Source organism: Mchenga conophoros, linkage group LG11 (assembly GCF_057382185.1).
Source record: "Mchenga conophoros isolate Kocher_MC1m ecotype Shallow Benthic linkage group LG11, M_conophoros_male_GT1.1, whole genome shotgun sequence".
Taxonomy (NCBI): Eukaryota; Metazoa; Chordata; class Actinopteri; order Cichliformes; family Cichlidae; genus Mchenga; species Mchenga conophoros.
In genome coordinates, this window is record NC_140536.1 from 16,793,384 (window position 1) to 16,813,470 (window position 20,087).

Here is a 20,087-nt window from a genome sequence, read left to right on the forward strand (position 1 = left end):
CTACGTTCACCATTAAAACAGTGGACATCACGTGTGCTGCCTCCTACATGCTCTACCCAGGCAGCTCTCTCGCCTAAACCGCGATCACTTCCTTTAGCGGACCCTTTCCTGCTGTGTGCTACATATGAGAAAGGACAACTGTGGAAAAATACCCCGAAATTCATGTGTGAAAATGGCATAAATGTGCTAGAGTATCCTGAACATATTGTTTAGTGTGTATTTAGGTTAAAACTTGAATGTGCCCTGCTGTGTGAGGAATGTCTATGCAATTACTTAAGAGACCACTGGAATCTGTCTGGCTCAGCAGAGCGGCTCTCGAGTTTGCCACACTTACAGGTCAATGAAAGGATCAATGGGATCTACCCTGTTCGGCTGTGAAATGGAAGAGCGAGTGTGCAACTTAAACCGGCGTTCCTGTCATCTTGCATCGCTTAGCAAAGTGCAAGTGCAGTATAAACTACCTTTTAATCGTGGCAGATTACAGAAAGGGCAAAATCCAGTGCATCATAAAAATGAATGGAAGTCTTGTGTTGATTACTTTCTGTTTTACTCACTACAGAAACTGTCTTCCTAGTACACCAACTTGATTGCCGACCTGGCTGTCCGGCAGACCAGCTGTTGTGCGTGCTCGCAGCAGGCGGCTTAACTGTCGAACCCACTGACAAGTTAACGTACTTCAGATCTCCCATTGATTAAGATCACAGGTATAAATAGATGAAAGGCTCTCGGTGTGGGCACGTGCATGTATGTGATATCAGATCTACCAAACAGAGACTAGGCAACCGCAATCAGTCATGCGTGCCAGACAAAGAAAGACAATTGATGAGAAATTTTCCACAGCACTCCCAGCCACAATAGATTGTTTGTTCTAACACAGGGGATGTTAATTTGTCAAATACTTGTTAACTTCCATGGGTGAAGACAAAACCTTCATAACACAACCTGGGAGTTTCCCACTAGGAACTACGTTTCACAACTGGAAAAAACAACAACACATAACTGATTACAGGACAGAACTGCAAAGTATTAATATTCCAAGAAAAATGTACTACAGAAATAGCAATAACACATCAGGGTTGTAGCCACCATCGTATAGTCAGGTTCCATCCATGTTTTTTCTGTTCATAAAGGCTTCTTATTCTTTTGGATAGTCCCTCTAAGGGTCTTCTGCCACCATCTCATCCTATTCCTAGCATCCTTCTTTGTCATATGAACCCTCTGCAAGTCACTACATCCATGAACCGTCTCCATGGTCTTCCTCCTCTGTTCACCATCCCTCCTTTGTACAAGTCCAAATCATCTCAAACTTGCCTTCTTTAACTTTTTCTCCAGCAATAATAGGTGATACATTCAAATAAGGTTTTAGTGTCACTAATTAGACATCTGCACAAATATGAACTGTTGTCACAATGCCCCCCTACTTTTATTCTTTATCAATTTTTCCCATTAAACATTTTTACTTTACTTAACTTTGCTCCAGGCATTCTTTGGATATTACATTTCTGCATGGATGATGGTGACTGAAAGCATAATGCCTCAGGCTACGAATGGGCTGTCGCCAGCATGGAGGCATGAAAATAGATGTTTATCCAAAGACATATACAAGGCAAAGCTGAAAGGTTTTTGCACAACACACCTAAACCTCAATCAATCTGTCAGCAGTTGTGTTGCAGTGTGGGTAGTGCTGGATCCTGGATACAACAGGAAGAAACAATGAAGGAATAAGCTAATTAGAAAATCAACCCTGGTTCTACAGCATTGACTTGACACCGTTTGCTTTATGTCTCACAGTATTATCAGGAGCGCAATAATAAATCGTTTTCTATTAATACATATCTTTTGGGATAGAAGGAAACTGGGTTTCAATCAAGAACAAGTGATGGAAATAAATTCTGCTTCACATACATTCCTAATGCTGACTTACATATAGTGTGCATTTGTATCTCACTGTTTCAATAAAGTTGTTTGGAGATATCTCAGAGGGGCCTTATGCAAGGCTGACAGAAAGGAAAAGCAGACCAGATGATAAACAACCCTGATGCAAAGATTAGTCAGAGCAGGGCTGTTAGGTGCTAACATCCTTCAAAGGACAAAACTTTTTCTTTATCACTGCAAAAAAACTAATGCAATATTGCCTAACAAGTGTTGTGTTGTTTCAGAGCTGACCAAGAGATCCTGGGGTGTGTCCTGCGAATGGAAAAAGAAACATACGCGCAGGCAGACATAGATTCCTTTCTATTTCAAGCCCAGTGCGGGCACCAGAACAACCTCTAACTGATATCTGCCCCCACTAATTTATAACATGCACACATTGGTCTATGGATCATATTTTACGTGCATTTGCAGCAAAGTCAAGTTTAAGTCATTAATTCAAAGCAGACTTGTGCAAACACTGCTTTCAGCAACCCTGGCTCAAGACAACTTAAGTACAATATGTGGTAGTTAACCGTTACTTGTGATGATTATCTGCTTTTATCTGCTACATACTTTTGCAAGAAAATGCTATTAGTCTAGTTTTAACATTAATTCCAGCTCTGTGACCTTTTTGTGTTACAACACAAAGAAAATTGGTAACCCTAACCCAACTGGGAGGAGAACCTAGGGCCGATCCAGGACATGCTGGAGAGATTATGTCTTTTGGATACCTTGGGAATGCCTAGAAGAGCTGGATGAGGTGGCTGAGGAGAGAGAGGTCTGACTATCACTACTCAGAGTGCTGGTCCTGTGACACAGTCCCACATAAGGACTAGAAACGGATAAAATGGATGGATGATAAAAAAAAAAAAAAATAAAAAAAAGTCTCAACATGCCAAAGATAAGACAGAAAAAAAAAAAAGAATCGGCTCTCGACACCAGTACAATAGTGACCTCACTTCTACCAATGGTCTTAAAATCTGCACACACCCCTGTTCTTGATTTAGCATAAATGACTTTAACATAACTATTCCAGAAGGCTTTGGTCAAGCCAATTCAAACTCCCTATACAGATTGACACAGTCCAGCAAAGTGCACTTTCTGACAATGATACATTCAGCACCACTGCCCTCACAGCCCTATTCTTAGTGCAGCAGAAACTGGAAAGAAACTGGAGCAAGTTTGAGTAGGAAGAGGGTCTGTTCAACTCAAATTGATAGCTCTTTATCAATAAATGAATCTATATACATATCCTACTGCTTATTTGAGCCAAGTAAGTTTTTCTAAAGATAGAAAAATAGTTCAAATCCAACACGAGCTGTCTTTTTAAGGTTTATGTTGGTCTCTTTCAACAGAAAATGAACTTAAAAGCAGACTGGTGGGGGACCGTATCAAAGTCCAGCTTGGACACAGCTGTGTCAACCTCGGTACACCAAACAGACCAAACACTGACAAGTTAAAGGAGGACTGTCATTAGAAATCAGTTAGCCTATATTCCACCCTGCCTTCCTTCTTCAAAGCTCTGTTCTATACGCAAACACATGTGTATATATTTGTGCGTGTGTGTGTGTGTGTGTGTGTGTGTGAGAAACTCTTTAGAACCACAAAGAGCAGAGGGAAAAAAATGACAGAACTACCCGAACACTGTAATTGGTTGATTTCCTAGTTACTTCGTAGGGGAGAGGGGGGCAGAGGGGCTAAATTACAGAGTAGTCTGCCTTAGGGCATCATTACACACACAGACATATGCCGCTAACACCGCTGGCTAGTCACTTATCCAGGCCAAGGAGGGAAGGTGGGTGTGTTTGTGTCGTACTCTGCGTATGCGTTTGTGTGTATGTGCGCCCCTCTATGTAGTCCACTCCCCAAACAGATTACAGAGGACTGTGGGTTGGGGGTTGTGATGTAGTCAAAGGGGCTATTTTTGCATTTGTAATGGCTTGAGAGAGGCTTTAAAGGCAAAAGAATTAGTCTTATTTGTAGGTCACCATGAGCAATCCAGCAGCAAGGGCATCATTAAAGGCACCCATATGCAACAACCACTGCAGACTGTAGCGGGTGTAGGCCAAGATTAATCAGAAACATTAAGTCTAAAATGATCCTGTGAAGGATGAAATGTTTTCTGAGAGCATCAACTGGCTCATCCTCACAGAGCTGTCCAACTGACACAATGACTATACATTACATGCCACGAAGAAGGCAAACAATCATCCAGCTACCACTAGTGTACTGAGACTAAATAAAAAGATCCTAGTGTAAACTCACTAGTGTAAACCCCACCCCAAGTCAAAATCAGCAGGTTTGTACTTTTACCAATGTTCGGAGACCCAGACACACAAACACTGTTCTGCTAAACAACCAGTCATTAGCAAAGAGGTCACAAATACTCCCCTGAGCCTTAGCATGCCAGGGTCACATATTTAACCCCTGAATGATGGAGACGCTTGAATAACATATCACCATTAATCAGCTCTAATAGTGAGAAAATGGACAAAGAGGACATGGAATTCCTCTTGGAAAGAATTGTTAAGTCACTGAGCCTTTATACAGCTGTCCCTGTTAGTCTGTTTGAGGACACGTGGACACTTAAATGGAAAGAAAAATGCCATGCACTGTTAATCAAAGAATAATTGAAACCACAGGACACTTGTGTTTGCAGAACCCAATGGACAATGAGCTTTTATTTCAGCTGTCATAAGTTATTGGACTGGTGACACGTGCCCACTTAAAAACTACTAGGAGAGGTGGCTGGGATTGGCATCCATTGTTAGAGGACGACTTGGAATAATAACGGCAAAAGGTGTGTAACTGTACAACAGAGGAATGTCCTAAAGACGGGAAAATGATGAAGAGGGAAATGTAAAAGACCCCTGTGCAGTATTGCTAATGGATGAGACGTTTGTGTAAATTCCATTGCTCATTCGTGAGGTACCATAGAAGTTACGCAATAGTGATTTGGGAGTCTATCCCATGACACATACATGTTAGAGACTGATATTGCTATAGAGCAATTCTTCAATACCCCATATTTTGCAAGCGAATCATCAGCTGTGTAAGTGATGAAGGCAAAAACCAGGATATATGTATTTATTCACTTAATTGTGCCATTGGCGTGCATGAGATATTATTATTATTAGACTAAATAATGTGTTGTTTTAGTTAATCAGCCCTGTGTTTATTATCCCACCTATCTGAATTTGCTCAAACGTCATCACAAATGCAACGATTAGTGATGTACTTGTTGTTAAAAAAAGATTGTAAACCCCGAATCTTTAGATTTTCGTATATATTATGTTTATTTTATCATCCCCTTGTGAATATGGTGTTATTCTCCGTTTGTTTGTCACATTCAGCACACAGATGAAAATATGCACCTGTTAAACCTCGCAATTTTGAAAAAGAAAAGGCTACAGTCTTATCATTAAACTGCACATGTCACGTTTTCATGTGTTGGTGATTAAGCTTGTGACATGGAAGCTTCAGAGAATGACACAGACAGGTAACAAATTTGAGGAAAAACCCAAACCCTTAGACCACCATAACAAGGGGATCCAGTGGGTCTGCTGTGCTAGTTCCTCTTGTCCATTTAGAGGAAATGGTCACAGCAATACAAAGATGTTCATGTGCAAGTAATCTCCTTTAGCCTGTAAAAATTTATAACCTGTTGTGATTAGTCTCGAGAATGATAATGCCCCCATCTATTAGGTTATGCAATATCTACCTCTATGAGTAAAAGACATAAAAACACACATACACATGCACAAAAACATGCTCTCACCTGAGCTGCGACTGCAGTTTGCCTGCCTTGGTGATAAAGTCCTCCCAAATAGGGTAGCTGCTCTGTGGAAGTAAAAAAAGAAAAAAAAGACTCAATCATGACTGACTGACAAGATCTCATGACATGATCAGATTTCACTTTTCCCACAGTTGCATAAGAATTAAACCGATAAAGGTCATACTGATGCCTCACCTCACCTGCAGGGCTAAACAAATCTAAACCAAGGTTTAGGCTTCCCTATGCAACCAAACCCCAAAATAACACGTTTTTCCACCTTATCAACAGCAGACCTGAGGGTTTCTGGAAATAAATTAAAGCTAAAAATGAATCAATCAGTTGTATGCAAATGAAAATCATTGGCTCTCCCAAAAATCTGGCTTTCATTTCACCCATGTTTTGTTCAATATTTCCTGCACAGACACATTTAACTGAAAAACAGGAATGGGCTCAACAACGTCCTGCGCGTGTTAGATTTCAAAATGGGTCAGAGATGTCTTTTAGCTCTAATACTATGGTATAATGAGCCTGGTTCCCAATAGGGGGGCTTTAAATGTTTCCTAATTCAGGTCCCGGGCTGAAAATAGCTGAAGAGTCTTTTATCAAAACCATTAAAGAGACCAAGTGGCCTAATCCATCGTCAAGAGGAGCTAGTAAGGGAGCACAAGATAAAATGATGACTATAGCATGAGCACATGTTTGCCATTAATGTGTTACTACTGTCAGAGGCCTGAGGAATGTTATGTTATGCTGTCAAACTTTACACCCAAACACCATCCCTAGTCTCTACTACTCCTGGTAGTAGAGACTAGGGATGGTCTCTATCATTCTTTGAATAATGCAGTCACCCTTACATCACCTCTGCCCATCTTCTCTCATCGTGTCATCCTGGTCCCCTCTGCAAACCTCCTGTTGACTCTCTCTCTCTCTAAACATCACCAAGACGAATGAGCTTCCCCTGCATCTACCCTATCCTGCCATCACTCCTTAACAGATTAGGCTTACATACTGTGAAAGGTTACAGTAGGCAGGCATATCTTCATCAGCTGTGCCATAAAAGACAATGGGAATTTGAATCTTTTTTGTTTAGATTACTACGTGCATTTGCACATTTTTATTGGCACTACCTTGCAAGCAGAGTGGCCTGACAACCAAAAAAAATAAATAAATTCAGTGGAGCAGGGAGTGAGGCGTGAAGAAGGTCTCATAACAAACTTTCTGACTCCATCAGGCAGGCCATGTCAGAGCCTTCAGACCCTGTGGGTAGGTTTCTACACTGACAGCTAGGTCCCCGGGCATTCCATTAGGCAAACACAACAGCTGGGGAATCAGCTAATTGTCTCATCAGCCAAGCTCTGTCAAAAAATAACATCAAAACAAGACGCCCTAGTTTTGTGACTGCCCCAGTTAGCCTTTAATGTTGGTCACTACATCTGCTTCAAACTGGAGCAAATAAGAAGACTGCATTGAAACGTAACAAAACACATACCGCAAAAAAGCAAAACAAAAGAAGCAGGGCAATTTACATTATGGCCACACAAGCTGATAACCATCAAGTGAAAATCATTTTTCTATTCGTATAAATGCATACAAGAGGTTAGGGTTGATTTTAAGCTGAGATCAAAAGCCTGGCTCTAAGTGTAAGTTTAAACTTAGCTAACCAACCACGGCTCTCGTTTACCAGTTACCAGGCTGCTGTTAGGGGAGTCAAGTAGCTAGTTATGTTTTGGATGTGGCTCTTTGGTAAATTAAGTGATAGTGTAAAGTTTAAAAGGCTTACTTTCATGTCTGCGATAACAGTTTGAAAGAGTCCTCCGAGCGCGCTGCATTCCTTCTCGATAACAGCCTCCATTTTTCAGGACCAACTCCAGCGGTCAGTCCCGACTCCGAGAGCCGTTTTCACTTCACCTCCTCCGCTCTCCACGAAAAACACAAACTCTACACAACCCTAAAACTGATTCGTAAAAAAAAATCAAGGAAACCCGCGAGAAATAACGTCGACTGCTCTAGTAACTTTTATCGCGAGGAAACACTGGCCGTTTTATTCTGCTGAGGTGCACCGTAACTACTTCAAATCAAAAGAAGCTGTCGGGACGAAAAGAAATTTAAATCCCCCTCTCCCCTCCACGCCGCCCCGCTCATATCCATAACTGAAGCGCCAAGATACTGTTTGGAAGTCTGCCAATCGAAACGCATAAAATCCACGATGTTCAGCTGATAACGTTATTCCGCAGCTTGACAGGTAGCTTTAATATCGACACCCGAGGTTTGCCCTTACTTCACAACACTGAGAGGGAGAAAAAGCAGTAACGAGCCGTCAAGCCTAGCCGAAAGATACAAAAAGTGCACTTCCGATCGCCTGTTTGTCATCAAAATAAAGCATCAACTTACTGGAGGATCTAAGGTCATAGCTTGTTCGGCGTTGTAATTATATCATTAATAGACACAAATAACCAATCGAACATAATTTAAAATTGAATACTACGACCTGGTGGTAGCTCAAGGTTTTTATTTTTGGTTTTTATTGTGAAGTACCTACGAAGGAGTCTTGTTACTTCCGGTTTAGGCTGCTGCAGATGTGCAGGTGAAGTAACGCACGTTTACAAGTGACTTCTAGCGTATCCTTAAGCAAGTCTGATTTTGTTTGTTTGTTTGTTTAATTTTTAGTTCAAATAGCACAGAAACAACGACTGAACGTGTTATTTCAATGAATCAGAAACGTGTTTCAAAAATGTTTTATTTCCTATAAATGTAGTTTGACTTCGAAAATATTGAGACCGCAGTGATAAAGCAAATTATTTCAAAAATACATCATCATACATTCTTGTTGGTGCAAATTCAGTTGCTATTTAAACTGAACATAGTTTAGGATATGTTAATTTAGAAAAGTGACGCAACAAATCACAACAGTTTTATTAGCAAAGCACGACATCTAGTGGTCGAAATAAAAATCACAAGATAAAATCACCGCAAGGGACTTTATTAATCCAGGAGGGAAATATGCTGAATATGCTGTATTTCCATGCAGAAATTGCAGTTTACTCGCACTCATACTTTTTATTCAATACATCTTAAAAAGTTCATAATCATTCTCAACACAAAAGCTGATACATTTTGAAACATAGAGGACTTATATATGCATCCTGTAGTAGTAGAGTAACAGTGAAATCAAATATGTATAACTATGTATTAGAAAAAATATACTATAGCAACACTTTGTAAGATCCAGTAAGCCCTGTGAAATAATTCATCTCAAACAGATACAGGACAATGACTTGCAAAGGAAAGTACACCCTTTCAGTTATAATGTTTTGCATATCAGGTCATAATAAAAGTCATCTGATCCGTACCAGATCTTAAAATTAGGCAAATGCAGCCTCTGATGAACAAAAACACATATTACAACATATTACAGTGTGTCATTATTTATTCAGCTAAAACTAAGCTAAAAATGCAGAAGCAGTGTGTAGAAAAATTTTGTTACTGCTTCCATAGGAATTAATAGGAAACTAACAGCCAAGTGCTGCAAGTGTGGGAACCTCTGTAAAAGCAAAGGTTATGTCAGTTTACTGGTCTGGATGTGTGTTAACGTAATACCACAATGTTCTCAAGAGTGGATATGCCAGCAATTTCAGAGTGGGTCAAATTGCTCTACAACAATGTGAGAGACTGATAAAGTCATACAGAAACCTATTAGGTGAACAGTAATAGCTATTGGATGAAGGGAGCTTTTTTTCTCTACAAATTGCTTTTGTATTTTGACTTAGTTTTTGTTAAATAATTAATGGAACACTGTGACATGTCATGTTTTGTTCATCTGAGGTTGTATTTACCCAACGTTAACACCTGTAAGGCTAAATGACTTTTAATAATGTTCTATTATGTAGAATTGAATTTCTTTTTAAATATACTTGTATCTAAGGTAACTGGAACTGGAAATGTAATATTACGAAATAAAATAAAAATATCCGCTAATAATCACATCACAATTAGCTCTACTGATTAGGATTTTACACAAGCAGGGACATTTTTGTGTAGGTTGTAAATACAATAAAGCCTCGTTATTTTAGACTGAGAAACATTTTGCTAAAATATATAGATGGAAAAGATGGAGACAGAACTCCAACTGTCAGAGTGAGGACTTGGAGGGTTTCATACAGTTGAAAAGAGTCAAAACCAGCTTATACATGATAATTGAAACTCCCAGCAACAAGACTCGTGCGTTCATAAAACCCTGCACTGTAATTTAAAATGTTCTGACTTTGGCAACTCTTAATTACAATATTAAAAACCCCCAAAAACAAACAAACTGTTGACTGTGACAGACAAGTTAGTTTTATTTTTTTAATTTACGACTTTTATTTGTTGCTCTAAAATGCATTTAAAATATCAAACAATCAAAAACATATTAATTTAACACTATTTTAAATTAACAATATGTTCCAGTTACCTAACACAAACAAAAGTATGCAGCAAAAACAAATCATAAATCACGTACCGAGTAAGATAGTTATTCATTTAAGCGGTTTAATAAGGCATCAACACAATTAAGTATTAAGGTCAAATATTAAAACATTCTATTTAAAATATACTTTTTAACAAAAATTAATGAACAGGTTAAATTATTGATTTTATTTATCTGTAAGTCACTGAAGTCAGCTACATTACCAGTAATGACCAAGTCTGCAGTAGGTTACAATATTTTGAAAAACATTCAATCAAAAATATTAAGACATTCAAACACCAGATCCACCTTCATTTTAAGCCACGTGAACATTTCATGACAGCAGTGTTAAAATCAGAGTTCACAGCGCCTTAGCACCAAGGTATGTCAGCGACACTGGGATTAAGAATATGCCTGCTGTTTGTAGTCTGTGAAACATATTGTGCCATCAAAGTAATCTAATCTAATATTTGTAATGGAACTAAAAATGGGAATTGTTTCTTCCAGTGAAGCAGTGATTTAGAAACTGGGACATTATCTGTTTGCTTAACGTAGCAGGGAGGAAAACAAAACTCGAGCATCATTTGAATTATTTTAATGACCCTCACTAGTTTCACAGTCCTGTGCAATATAACCACTCACAGCGTTCCTTATCTTCCCATATCAATTTTGAGTGATTAGCATCAAAAGTTGCAAAACTCTCGGTTAATAAATCAAATCTATACGCTGATAACGAGCCCTATAAGTACTGTTCTTTATCCATGTCCTCAAAATACCTTTATCAGCCCTGTGTGAATTTACGTGAATTTCGTGATTTCGATATCTCAAAATAAATTACTGCAGAAACATTAACATCCAGACATCTTGCCAGATGTTTTGTCTGAGGCTGAGAATTTCGTCATCTATATTTTTCCACCGTAGCTTTGATGTGGTGATCACTTTCTGACAAGAGCGTCGTAATAGGAAATAACAGTGTGCGCTTTGCCGAACTCAGTAGCAGAGCTCTCTAAGGAGCACTGCACAATGTGGCTCATGTTTTAATACATGTCGAAGTTATGAAGCAGGAAGTTGGAAAATCAAGTTGTGTCCATTTTCGCAGTTACTTCCTCCACCTCTTGAAGCCCATCACCATACTGCAGCCATAGCATAGTGTCACCACAAAGGCAAATATCTGGGACAGAGAAGAAAGGGGGTTAACCAACATTATGGCCATTATGGAACTACCAGGCCAAATATTATAGCCTGGCAGTTCCAGCTAAAAGCTGGGCACAACAGATGCTCTTTTCTCTTTATAAAACATGACACATGCTTTCACGTTACCAAGAGCTGTATGCAAAAATCTAAATGCAAACCACAGGCCGTATGTAAAAGGTGGACAAAGTCACCATGACAGCACTCACTGGTTAGTGAAGAAGTGTTGAGAAGCCTCAAACTGAGCATTTTCTCTGTTGTTGTACTGAGGTTTTGAACCCAGACATGGTGAGCAAGGAAACACGGCATGATGACAGGCTAGTGTCTTTATCCTGCTTTTCAAGCCTAATGGGACCACAAGGTCATAAGGTGGCAGATCAAAGGGGCTGAGGACCACTTCCTACAGACAGGCATCTATGTGAAACCAGAGGAATTCCCCCCTGCTGGCCATTAGAAAGCGACTGACTTAAGAATGTTCGTCTTTTATATACAGTCTATGTCCAAAACCAAAGCAGCAAGGGGTAATTATAATGAATGGACCTTCTGTAAAACCACATGTACTGTTGCTGGCAGTCGTGCAACTATATTATAACTAGTGCTGTCAAAATTACCGCATTAACACAAATTAATCCGCCATCACGGTCAACACGATTAAAATTTTTATCGCAATTAACGCATCTGGAGTGCAGGATGACTCAAAATCCCTTAAGTGTTTCTGTCAATGCATTTGTCGGGCAGTTTGTCCAAGCAGAGTTACCTTCGCACATGCGCAAATGGGCAGTTGATCTGGTAGTGATGGGCAGCTGAAGGTGATAAACGCACACTGGCCCTCTCGATGGGAAATTTGAGTATTAAAAAATAACAAGATGGAACAGTCGACCGACACAAAGTATTATGCACATTGTGCAGGAAGGAATTTTCTTTTCACCGAAGCACTTCCAGCTTAAAATATCACATTGACGCGAAGCATATGTTAGTCGGGGATGCTGCTAGCACTTTGGCTAATGCGTCACCCAGCTGCAACAAACCACTCACGGAGCATCGGGGACTCAGTAAGTCTACCTCGGACATATTGACTGACGCAATTGCCAAGTGGATTGCAACAAACCTCAGACCTATTAAAATTGTTGAGAACACACGCTTTACATAGCTTTGGTTCCTCGTGTCAAGGACTTGAAGGTCCTCCCCAAAAGTCTTTGTGTTTATTCTGCATTTACTTCATTATGTTGCATAAATGTCAGTTACAAGCTTAAATATAAAGTTAATTGCAATTAGGCTATTGATCAGGTAATTGCGATTAATTACAGAAAATTGTGCGATTAATTAGTTAATCTATTGACAGCACTAAATTACATTTTTTTTAATCTTTCAACAACACTTGCAATATCAGAGACTGAATGTGACAACATATACAGGACTTACCGTGGCTACCACATTAATACTGTACTGCCTGCCATCCAGGAATGTCAAAATATTGCCGCGAGGTTTCAATATGCATGTGGTTTGGTTTGGTAGAATCTTGATGGCAGCTGCTGTTGTTGCTGCCTCCAACACAAAGGCGGCAAAGTAGAAGAGGAGAGCTATGAAATGGTAAAAAAGATCCTGAGAAAAAGAAGAGGAAACACATTATGCACTTTTAGCTTTCAGGGATAAACAACTACAGGCAAGAGTTTTCTTTTTTTCTTCTTTTTTTTGATAAAATTGTTGAACAGCTTAGATTTCATTACTCGGTCCTTATGCCAGTACATGGGAATAAATAAAAGCCCAACTTGCACAACAGTGTTCTAGTCACCGTGGCCTCTTGCACTTTGGAATATATATCAAATTATATTGACAAAGAGAGGCATACAAGACGACGCAAGAAGTGATTTAAACTAGTGCAGTGTAAAGATGTTTAATGAGAGTTTGTGCTGCCGACTCGGTGAGCCTCGTGGATCTACAGGCAGGTCTTTGTTGTGTTTTAGTGTGAGCTCATCATCCATGTCACTCATTGTTCAGATGAAAACAAACAACACCACAAGCCGCTCTTGGGGCGGGGCTCAGAGCCTCAGGCCAGCGTGGCTCTGTCTGAGAGCCCAGACTGGACACAGACATGAGTCCTTTATAATCACAACACAAGAACAAGGCACAACTTCTGGCATTTTTACTTATATTTAAACATCATAACATAGTTATTGCACTAATTAAACTTTTTTTGGCTTCCTTTGCTGTGATTTATATGTTTTACTTCAATTCGAATGCTCAATGTTTTGATCCAGTCTTGGGTAGCATCTTCAGTCACATGTCTTGAAGCTTTGCTCATTTCACTTTAAAGCGATTGAGTGATTGTAAAATGAAGAAGTTATCTTATCTCAGTGGATCTCAGTGGGCCATATAAAGTGATGCATAACCCAACAAGGGAATCCATAAATCCTGCGAGAGTCAGGGTAAAAAATGATACATTTGTGAACATTGCATTGCCTTTTGTCATTGATTCAAAGCCCTATAATGTCTTGTGTCATTTTCCAAGTTCTCTAGTGTGCTAGAAATGTAAAAGATTTGAACAGTTCACAGATGTGACCGAATATCTACAACAAAAACAAACGAATGAACATTACACAATTTACCTGCAGTCACACTGACAAAGCCTATTAATTTAGATGCAATAAAGGAGACTGTACTCAACAGCTAGCTCAACCAGCTAAACAGAAAACCGACAACAGCTGTGATACGTATATTAGTCTATTGTAATATAACAATGTGCAATTGTCTAAACAGGTTTACTGACTCAACTTTAAGAGGGGAGTCTTTATTTGATATGTAGAAACTTCAATGCACCAGTTTGCTAAAATACCGTCTATGCAGTAAAACTGACTGGATTGCAGTTTTCCCACTTAAACAGATCTCCAGTGCGCATGCCACAAACACACATTAACCAGTGGTTAAATTTAACCCACTGGCTTGCCTTTCTTTTTAAACTAAATTATTCCATTTACAGGTTCTTTCAGATCACTGTCTGCTATCTCATAGCAGTTTATGATATGTGACTTTGCTGCTTTTCCAGATTGAGTCAGAGCCTCTCTGATTTACTTATCGCACACCAAACCTTGGTAAATATTTAAATATTTCATTTGAGTGCATTATAGAGGGGGCTCAAAATGAATGTGCAAGTTGGCATGTTTAAAAGAGGATGCTAGGAATTGGGTGATGCGGAGGCAGGTGATCTTTTGTGGCGACCCCAAAAGGGACCAACCGAAAGAAAAAGAAGATGACAGACAGGAAGCTTGACAAACTAATCTATCAACAGCTTACCAAGAAGTTCCAGTCAGTATTGATGCGGTCAGCCAAACCAGTGATGAGGAGAGCGAGGTAGGCGGAGGAGAAAACGAAGGTGGTTACAGACACAAACATCACCCACCCCTGCAGCAGGGGCACCGGCACATTGGACGACGCCACCAGGATCCATACTAGACCACCAAATAACTGGGGACACACACAAGAACCTGCATTAGTGACGGACGCAGTTATTCCTAGAGCTGGGCGATATATCGAGTTTTTTAAAAATATCGATATATTTTCATACGAGATATAAGATGTGACAACATCGTTTATATCGATATAGTCTATGTTACGTTATAATTATACTTGTGGAGCCGCAAGTTTGCCTCTTTCGTCCATTTTTGTCTCTACGCTGCGTTACTGGGCCTCGCCTCTCCTTCACTGAGCACAACTCCCCCTCCCCCATAGCTTCACCTGCAGGCAACGACAAGATGAACACGGCAAATCTCCGTTAACGAGTTACCGCAAATTAGCATTACGGCTACCGTAATGGAGCATCGCGGAGTAATACGTACTGTGCTTCAACGTAATATTACCGTATTGTGTGTGTGTGTGTGTATAAGGACCATAAATGGCACCTGTTAAGAGACACGGTTACAAAGAGGATTTCAAACTCCAGGCTGTCAGTCACGCAGTAGAAGTTGGGAACAGAGCAGCTGTGAAATCTGTCTGTCTTTGTTATTATGCTCAGCGTCTTTTAGTTTACATTTTGACTGCACAATTGTGAGCTTTTTGTTATGCACAAAAACAACATTGTGTTCTTTTATTTATGGAGCATTATTATTTAATAAATGCTGATAATTTATTTTTGAGTAATTTCTTCATGTACATCTGTGCTGTATGTTAATAAAAGTGCCTGATTGACATCTGGGACACAGCTTTGACTAAACTCTCTTTTTGTTCTTACCATATGGCTTAAAAAAATTATATCGAGATATATATCGTATATCGCCATCCAGCTAAAAAAATATCGAGATATGAATTTTGGGTCATATCGCCCAGCTCTAGTTATTCCTATATTTTTTTCACTGCATTAGCAAGGCTGCTTTGAATGAGCCTGCTTCTATCTACTATCTCATCTACTTGCGTCACAGTGTGCAAATTCCTTAGACCATTTTCTTTTAGAGGTAACATGAGGGCAGCGAGTCAGCAAAACATATTATTTTATACTACTGCATCAGCCTGTGCATTCTTAAAAGTGATTTAAATGATATTGTAATGTTCTTTTGAAACACACCCTGAGGCTACAGTCAGTTTTGTTTCTTGACAAAAGCAATCTGTTTTATTGTTTTCAAGGTACAGCAAGTTTTAAAGCAGACTATGAGGATGCATAATTGTTGCTGCTTGGAGCATTTGGATACCGATCGGCAACAGAATGTAAGTCAAACTGCCATAGCTACAATGACTCATTCTGGAGAAAGACTAGCGTTGATAATGACAAGTTTTATTCAGTGGAAACACCTTTAGCATTAGCAAAGTTTGATATCAGTCACAAGAAAAAATTGGCAGACTGAAGGAGCGTTTAATAAGGCTGTATCTGCGACAGACAATTAGTAAAATAACCACCAAGATTAGAGGACGCATGTAAAGGTGGAGTTGAGGTCACCTTGCCGAGTTATAGGATGCATTTCACTGCTGGCACTGCAGATGCAAACAAGAAGTTATCTGCTCACTTATTAAAGTCTTAAAGTCATAAATAGTTCGTAAGGAGATAACGCTCGTAGACCAGCAGAGTTACAGAGCTGCTGGTAAGGAAACACCGTGACGAAGAGTCACAGTGCGTAGCGCTGACAACGACACTGAGAAAGAAAAAAGGGAGAGAAATGGGAGGAAAAAAATTCTACAAATAAATGTCTAACTGGACTTTAACTGCAAGAATCATCAATTATTAATAAAGACAAAGTGACTATATACACACACACACACACACATTGAGGTCACTGATAAATGTACGAATAAAACCAACAGGTGCACCTTTTGTTCGCTCTCTCCTTTCTAAATATAAAAACAACACTTACTATTTCTAAACAGAGGAGGGCTCCGGAATAGGTCCTCAACACGCCCGGTCCCAAAGGTAAAGTAATAGTTGCCGTTGGAAACGAGGTGGCAGCGGGGTTGACAGCGGGGTTGACAGCGGGGTTGGCGGCTGGTTCCGACATCTCTCCTGTTTCTGTCTGCCCCCTTTCTCTTTCCCCCTCTCTCTCTCGCCCTCTTGTCTCCCACTAAAAAGAGCCCGTTAAACAAAGGACCGTGACAGCGAGAGAAATTCCTCAGGCGTCATATATCCCCAGAACAGGTCGGACAGGTGCTGGGGCCACTCCCTGGAAGACCGCGCTGCGTTCAAGGACATCACGGAAGCTTGTGCGCCCAGAGCCAATCTTTCACTGGAACGCCTGAACTCCAAAACTGACTATTTGATTTATTTTGAAAACAAGATTTGGGTTATACATGCAGTGGTTCAAGCTGAATAAAAACTTTTACTAGTATCACAACTACTACAACTAATAATAAAAATAATAACAGTGAATTAATCTCACAGTCCGGGCAACAAATCACTTATTTTAAAGGGAAGTGTACAGTTCTAACTGATATGTATACGCTACGAATAGCTATATTAAGAACAGAAGATAGAACACAAATAATCCTGTGATCCAGCTTTGAATTATTACTTTGTGAGGCTCGGGATACACAGTAGCTTTTGCCCAGAACAAGTAAATGTATTTATTCATATACAAAAGACTGACAAGTGGGTTTGACTCAATAGTAAAAGAGCTACTGTTATGTCCGATTTCTAGTTGCATTTAAGTTAGTACTGACTTTCAGAAAGGTCATAAAATGCTCAAGGGTGTGTAGCCTGATGATGATACAACCATAGATAGGTCACTCCTTTATTTCTTTAGTTTGTTCATCTGGCTTTTAAGCTCTCCACACCCTCATTGTCAATTTCACATATCTCTGCTGTTATTAACGAAGGTAAAGGTTAACGCTCTTATTGCGATTTAGATAAATCTAACGCAAATTGAAGGCAGCAATTTAACACAACGCTGAATCGCTCTGTTGGAGCGCTTTACTCCCTCTGTGTGAACGGCCACAGGCAGGCAGACACCACAGCTATTAGAGTATTAGGGAGAGGCAAAAATCTGATAGCTGGAGTCATGACTAGACACTCACTAATCCGTGTTACAAAAGAAATATGGGCTAAGAAGCAGTAGTGCAGGTACTGGTTAACCTTCATAGTGCAGGAGGAAAGAAGCTTTAAAAGTAAATATTAGTTTAAGCAATGACGTAAGAACCAAAGAGATAAAAGCACTGATTTCTAAACCGACACACACTTGCTTGTAGTAAGTGTGTCTGAAAAGATGAGTGTTGAGGAGTAATTTGTTGAAATTGGTGGATCACAAGGTTGTTATTATCAACTGTGGATGAAAAGAGAAGGTTCTTTTGAAAAGCCACTGTTAATGATTAGCCAGGGTTTGTGTTATGTGAGCCATCACTGATATGACCTCTAAAAAGGCACTATTCACTTCAGCTTGACTCACAGAAGCAGTATGGCCCGAATAAAATTTAGTAATCGAATATGAAAAGTAGGGAAGGCATTTAAAAACGAATCATCTGTAAAGGTTTACTTAGTTATGTAATGTGTAATTAATGAGACATAAAATAAATCTACCATTTGCCGGTGCTATTGTTTGCTTTAGAAGTAGTGGAAGAAGATATAAAGGGTGTTCTTTAAATCAGAAATGACAAAAAAAAAGCAGGGACAGTTAATTTAAATATTGTTGGGTTTTTTTGTTGTTTTTTTTTACTACATAAATCCCCTTTACACAGTTAAAATAGATGCACCACACAATATTATAAAAATGCCATGACAACATACAGTCACATATTAAGTAATTATTAAAAGTTTTTTATGGCATTGGTTTACAGTTTATAAGCGGTTGCTCAAGTTCAATATTAGGGTGACATCATCAGGAATAATCTCCGAAATGATGACGATGATAGACGTGTACAGATTATCACGGATCTGGGTCATTTTGACCCAGCATTTTCAGGTATTTTTCTGTATTATTGTTTATGTTCTGATTCTTTAGTTATCGTGTTTTGAATATTATAAATCTATGTTTCAGTTTTTTCTGGTTAAGGGCTTATTTCTTAGGTTTGCTTTTGTGCCCTCGTGTTTAGTGTAGGTTCAGTTCAGTGTCAAGTCTGCGTCTTTGTGAATTTTTTCTTGATTCCTGTTTTACTTTGAAGGTCCATGTCTTATGTCAGTGTAGGGGAGACCGGGGGAAATTGTAAACATTTTTGACATTTCTGTCTGTAGCTTGGAGCTCTTTTAAGGTAGTGGATTCAAAATGTAATGCAAAGTATTTACATGTCTCTGCTATTTTCTCTGAAAATAAATATTTATGTAGCTATGTGCGTGTGACACAATGCAGAAATCGAGCTTTTGAACATATTCCAACAAGACAAATTATGGAATTTTCAACAAGTGAATATTTCATTAATTTTGGTTGGCCTTCTTTGAGTTTGGCCTCGTTGACTCAGTGGACATTGTAACCTATAACTCTTGCACCAACTTTTGAACATAACAATGAAGCTGAAAAAATGTAGTTGTGCACCAGCTTCATCAACTGAACTATGCGTGTTTGTGTCAAGTTTCTAATCTATCAGAATCACAGTGGTGACAGACGTATGGCACTCCTGCAGTGCAGTCCTCATGAGCCCACAGTGTACAGGTCAGGCACTTAACCCAAGCTTCTTTGGGGTTTGAGTTATTGAAGTTTTCCATGCACACAATACAGAAATTCTCATCAGCGTCTGAGGAATTTGTGTTGTCCTGTTCAGTGTTTTTCATTTTCAGATTTTTCTTTCGCGATGTTAAAAGCTTGGATTGTTTTAAGTTTGTCAGAGTGGATTTGCCTTGTTTCTGGCACAGCCTCTTCTTTGGGAAACGTATTTTCCTCCTTCTGTGGCCTGCTTCAAGGGCCACCTTGACTGGTGTATCAGTGAGTCTTGCTGTTTGTTTCCTTTTTCTTCCCGCTAAAAGGGTTTTTCTTGGTCCAGCTTTTGCATATCTTCAGTTAGAAGACTGCAGATGTGAGGATCTGGAGGAATGGTCACGTCATCAGCTGTAGGACTGGTGAGATAAGCCGCAAGAGGAGCGGACTGTTGGTCAGCTGGAGAAATGTCTGTATGGAGAGTTGGAGAAGGACGATCTGTGACCTGTGATGGAGCAAAGTCACTTTGCTCAAGTATGTTTGGATTGTATAGCCAAATTCCATAGCACTGGAATTCAGCTTGTATAGTCTTTGGTGTAGCTGCTGCTGGAAGTGCAGTTCTGACAAGACCTGGTATTTCATATATTGTCACGGTCTTTCCTGGATTCATTCTCATCCAGCAATTACTTGCACTGTTCATCATCTTTTTCAGTGGGCCATAAACACT

At 39.5% G+C, this 20,087-nt stretch overlaps 2 protein-coding genes across 7 annotated transcripts in view; both read right to left on the reverse strand.

The window, feature by feature from the left end:
- The window catches only part of LOC146563822 (protein MTSS 1-like), a 52,441-nt gene extending 44,424 nt beyond the window's left edge, over positions 1 to 8,017 (reverse strand). For all 6 annotated transcript variants that reach the window (XM_085291143.1, XM_085291139.1, XM_085291142.1 and 3 more), the window contains exons 1-2: positions 7,470 to 8,017; positions 5,693 to 5,754 (exon numbers count right to left, since the gene is read on the reverse strand). In XM_085291143.1, the coding sequence (XP_085147269.1) occupies positions 5,693 to 5,754; positions 7,470 to 7,541 (134 nt within the window). In that variant the 5' untranslated portion in view covers positions 7,542 to 8,017. The remainder of the gene's footprint in view (positions 1 to 5,692; positions 5,755 to 7,469) is intronic.
- Positions 8,018 to 8,412: 395 nt separating this feature from the next.
- Positions 8,413 to 16,972, reverse strand: mal2 (mal, T cell differentiation protein 2). The gene is made up of 4 exons (XM_085291146.1): positions 16,661 to 16,972; positions 14,616 to 14,786; positions 12,747 to 12,926; positions 8,413 to 11,304 (listed from the first exon to the last, which is right to left on the reverse strand). The coding sequence occupies exons 1-4, from the start codon at positions 16,799 to 16,801 to the stop codon at positions 11,233 to 11,235; spliced, it is 564 nt and encodes a 187-aa protein (XP_085147272.1). The 5' UTR covers positions 16,802 to 16,972; the 3' UTR covers positions 8,413 to 11,232.
- Between the last annotated feature and the right edge of the window lie 3,115 nt (positions 16,973 to 20,087).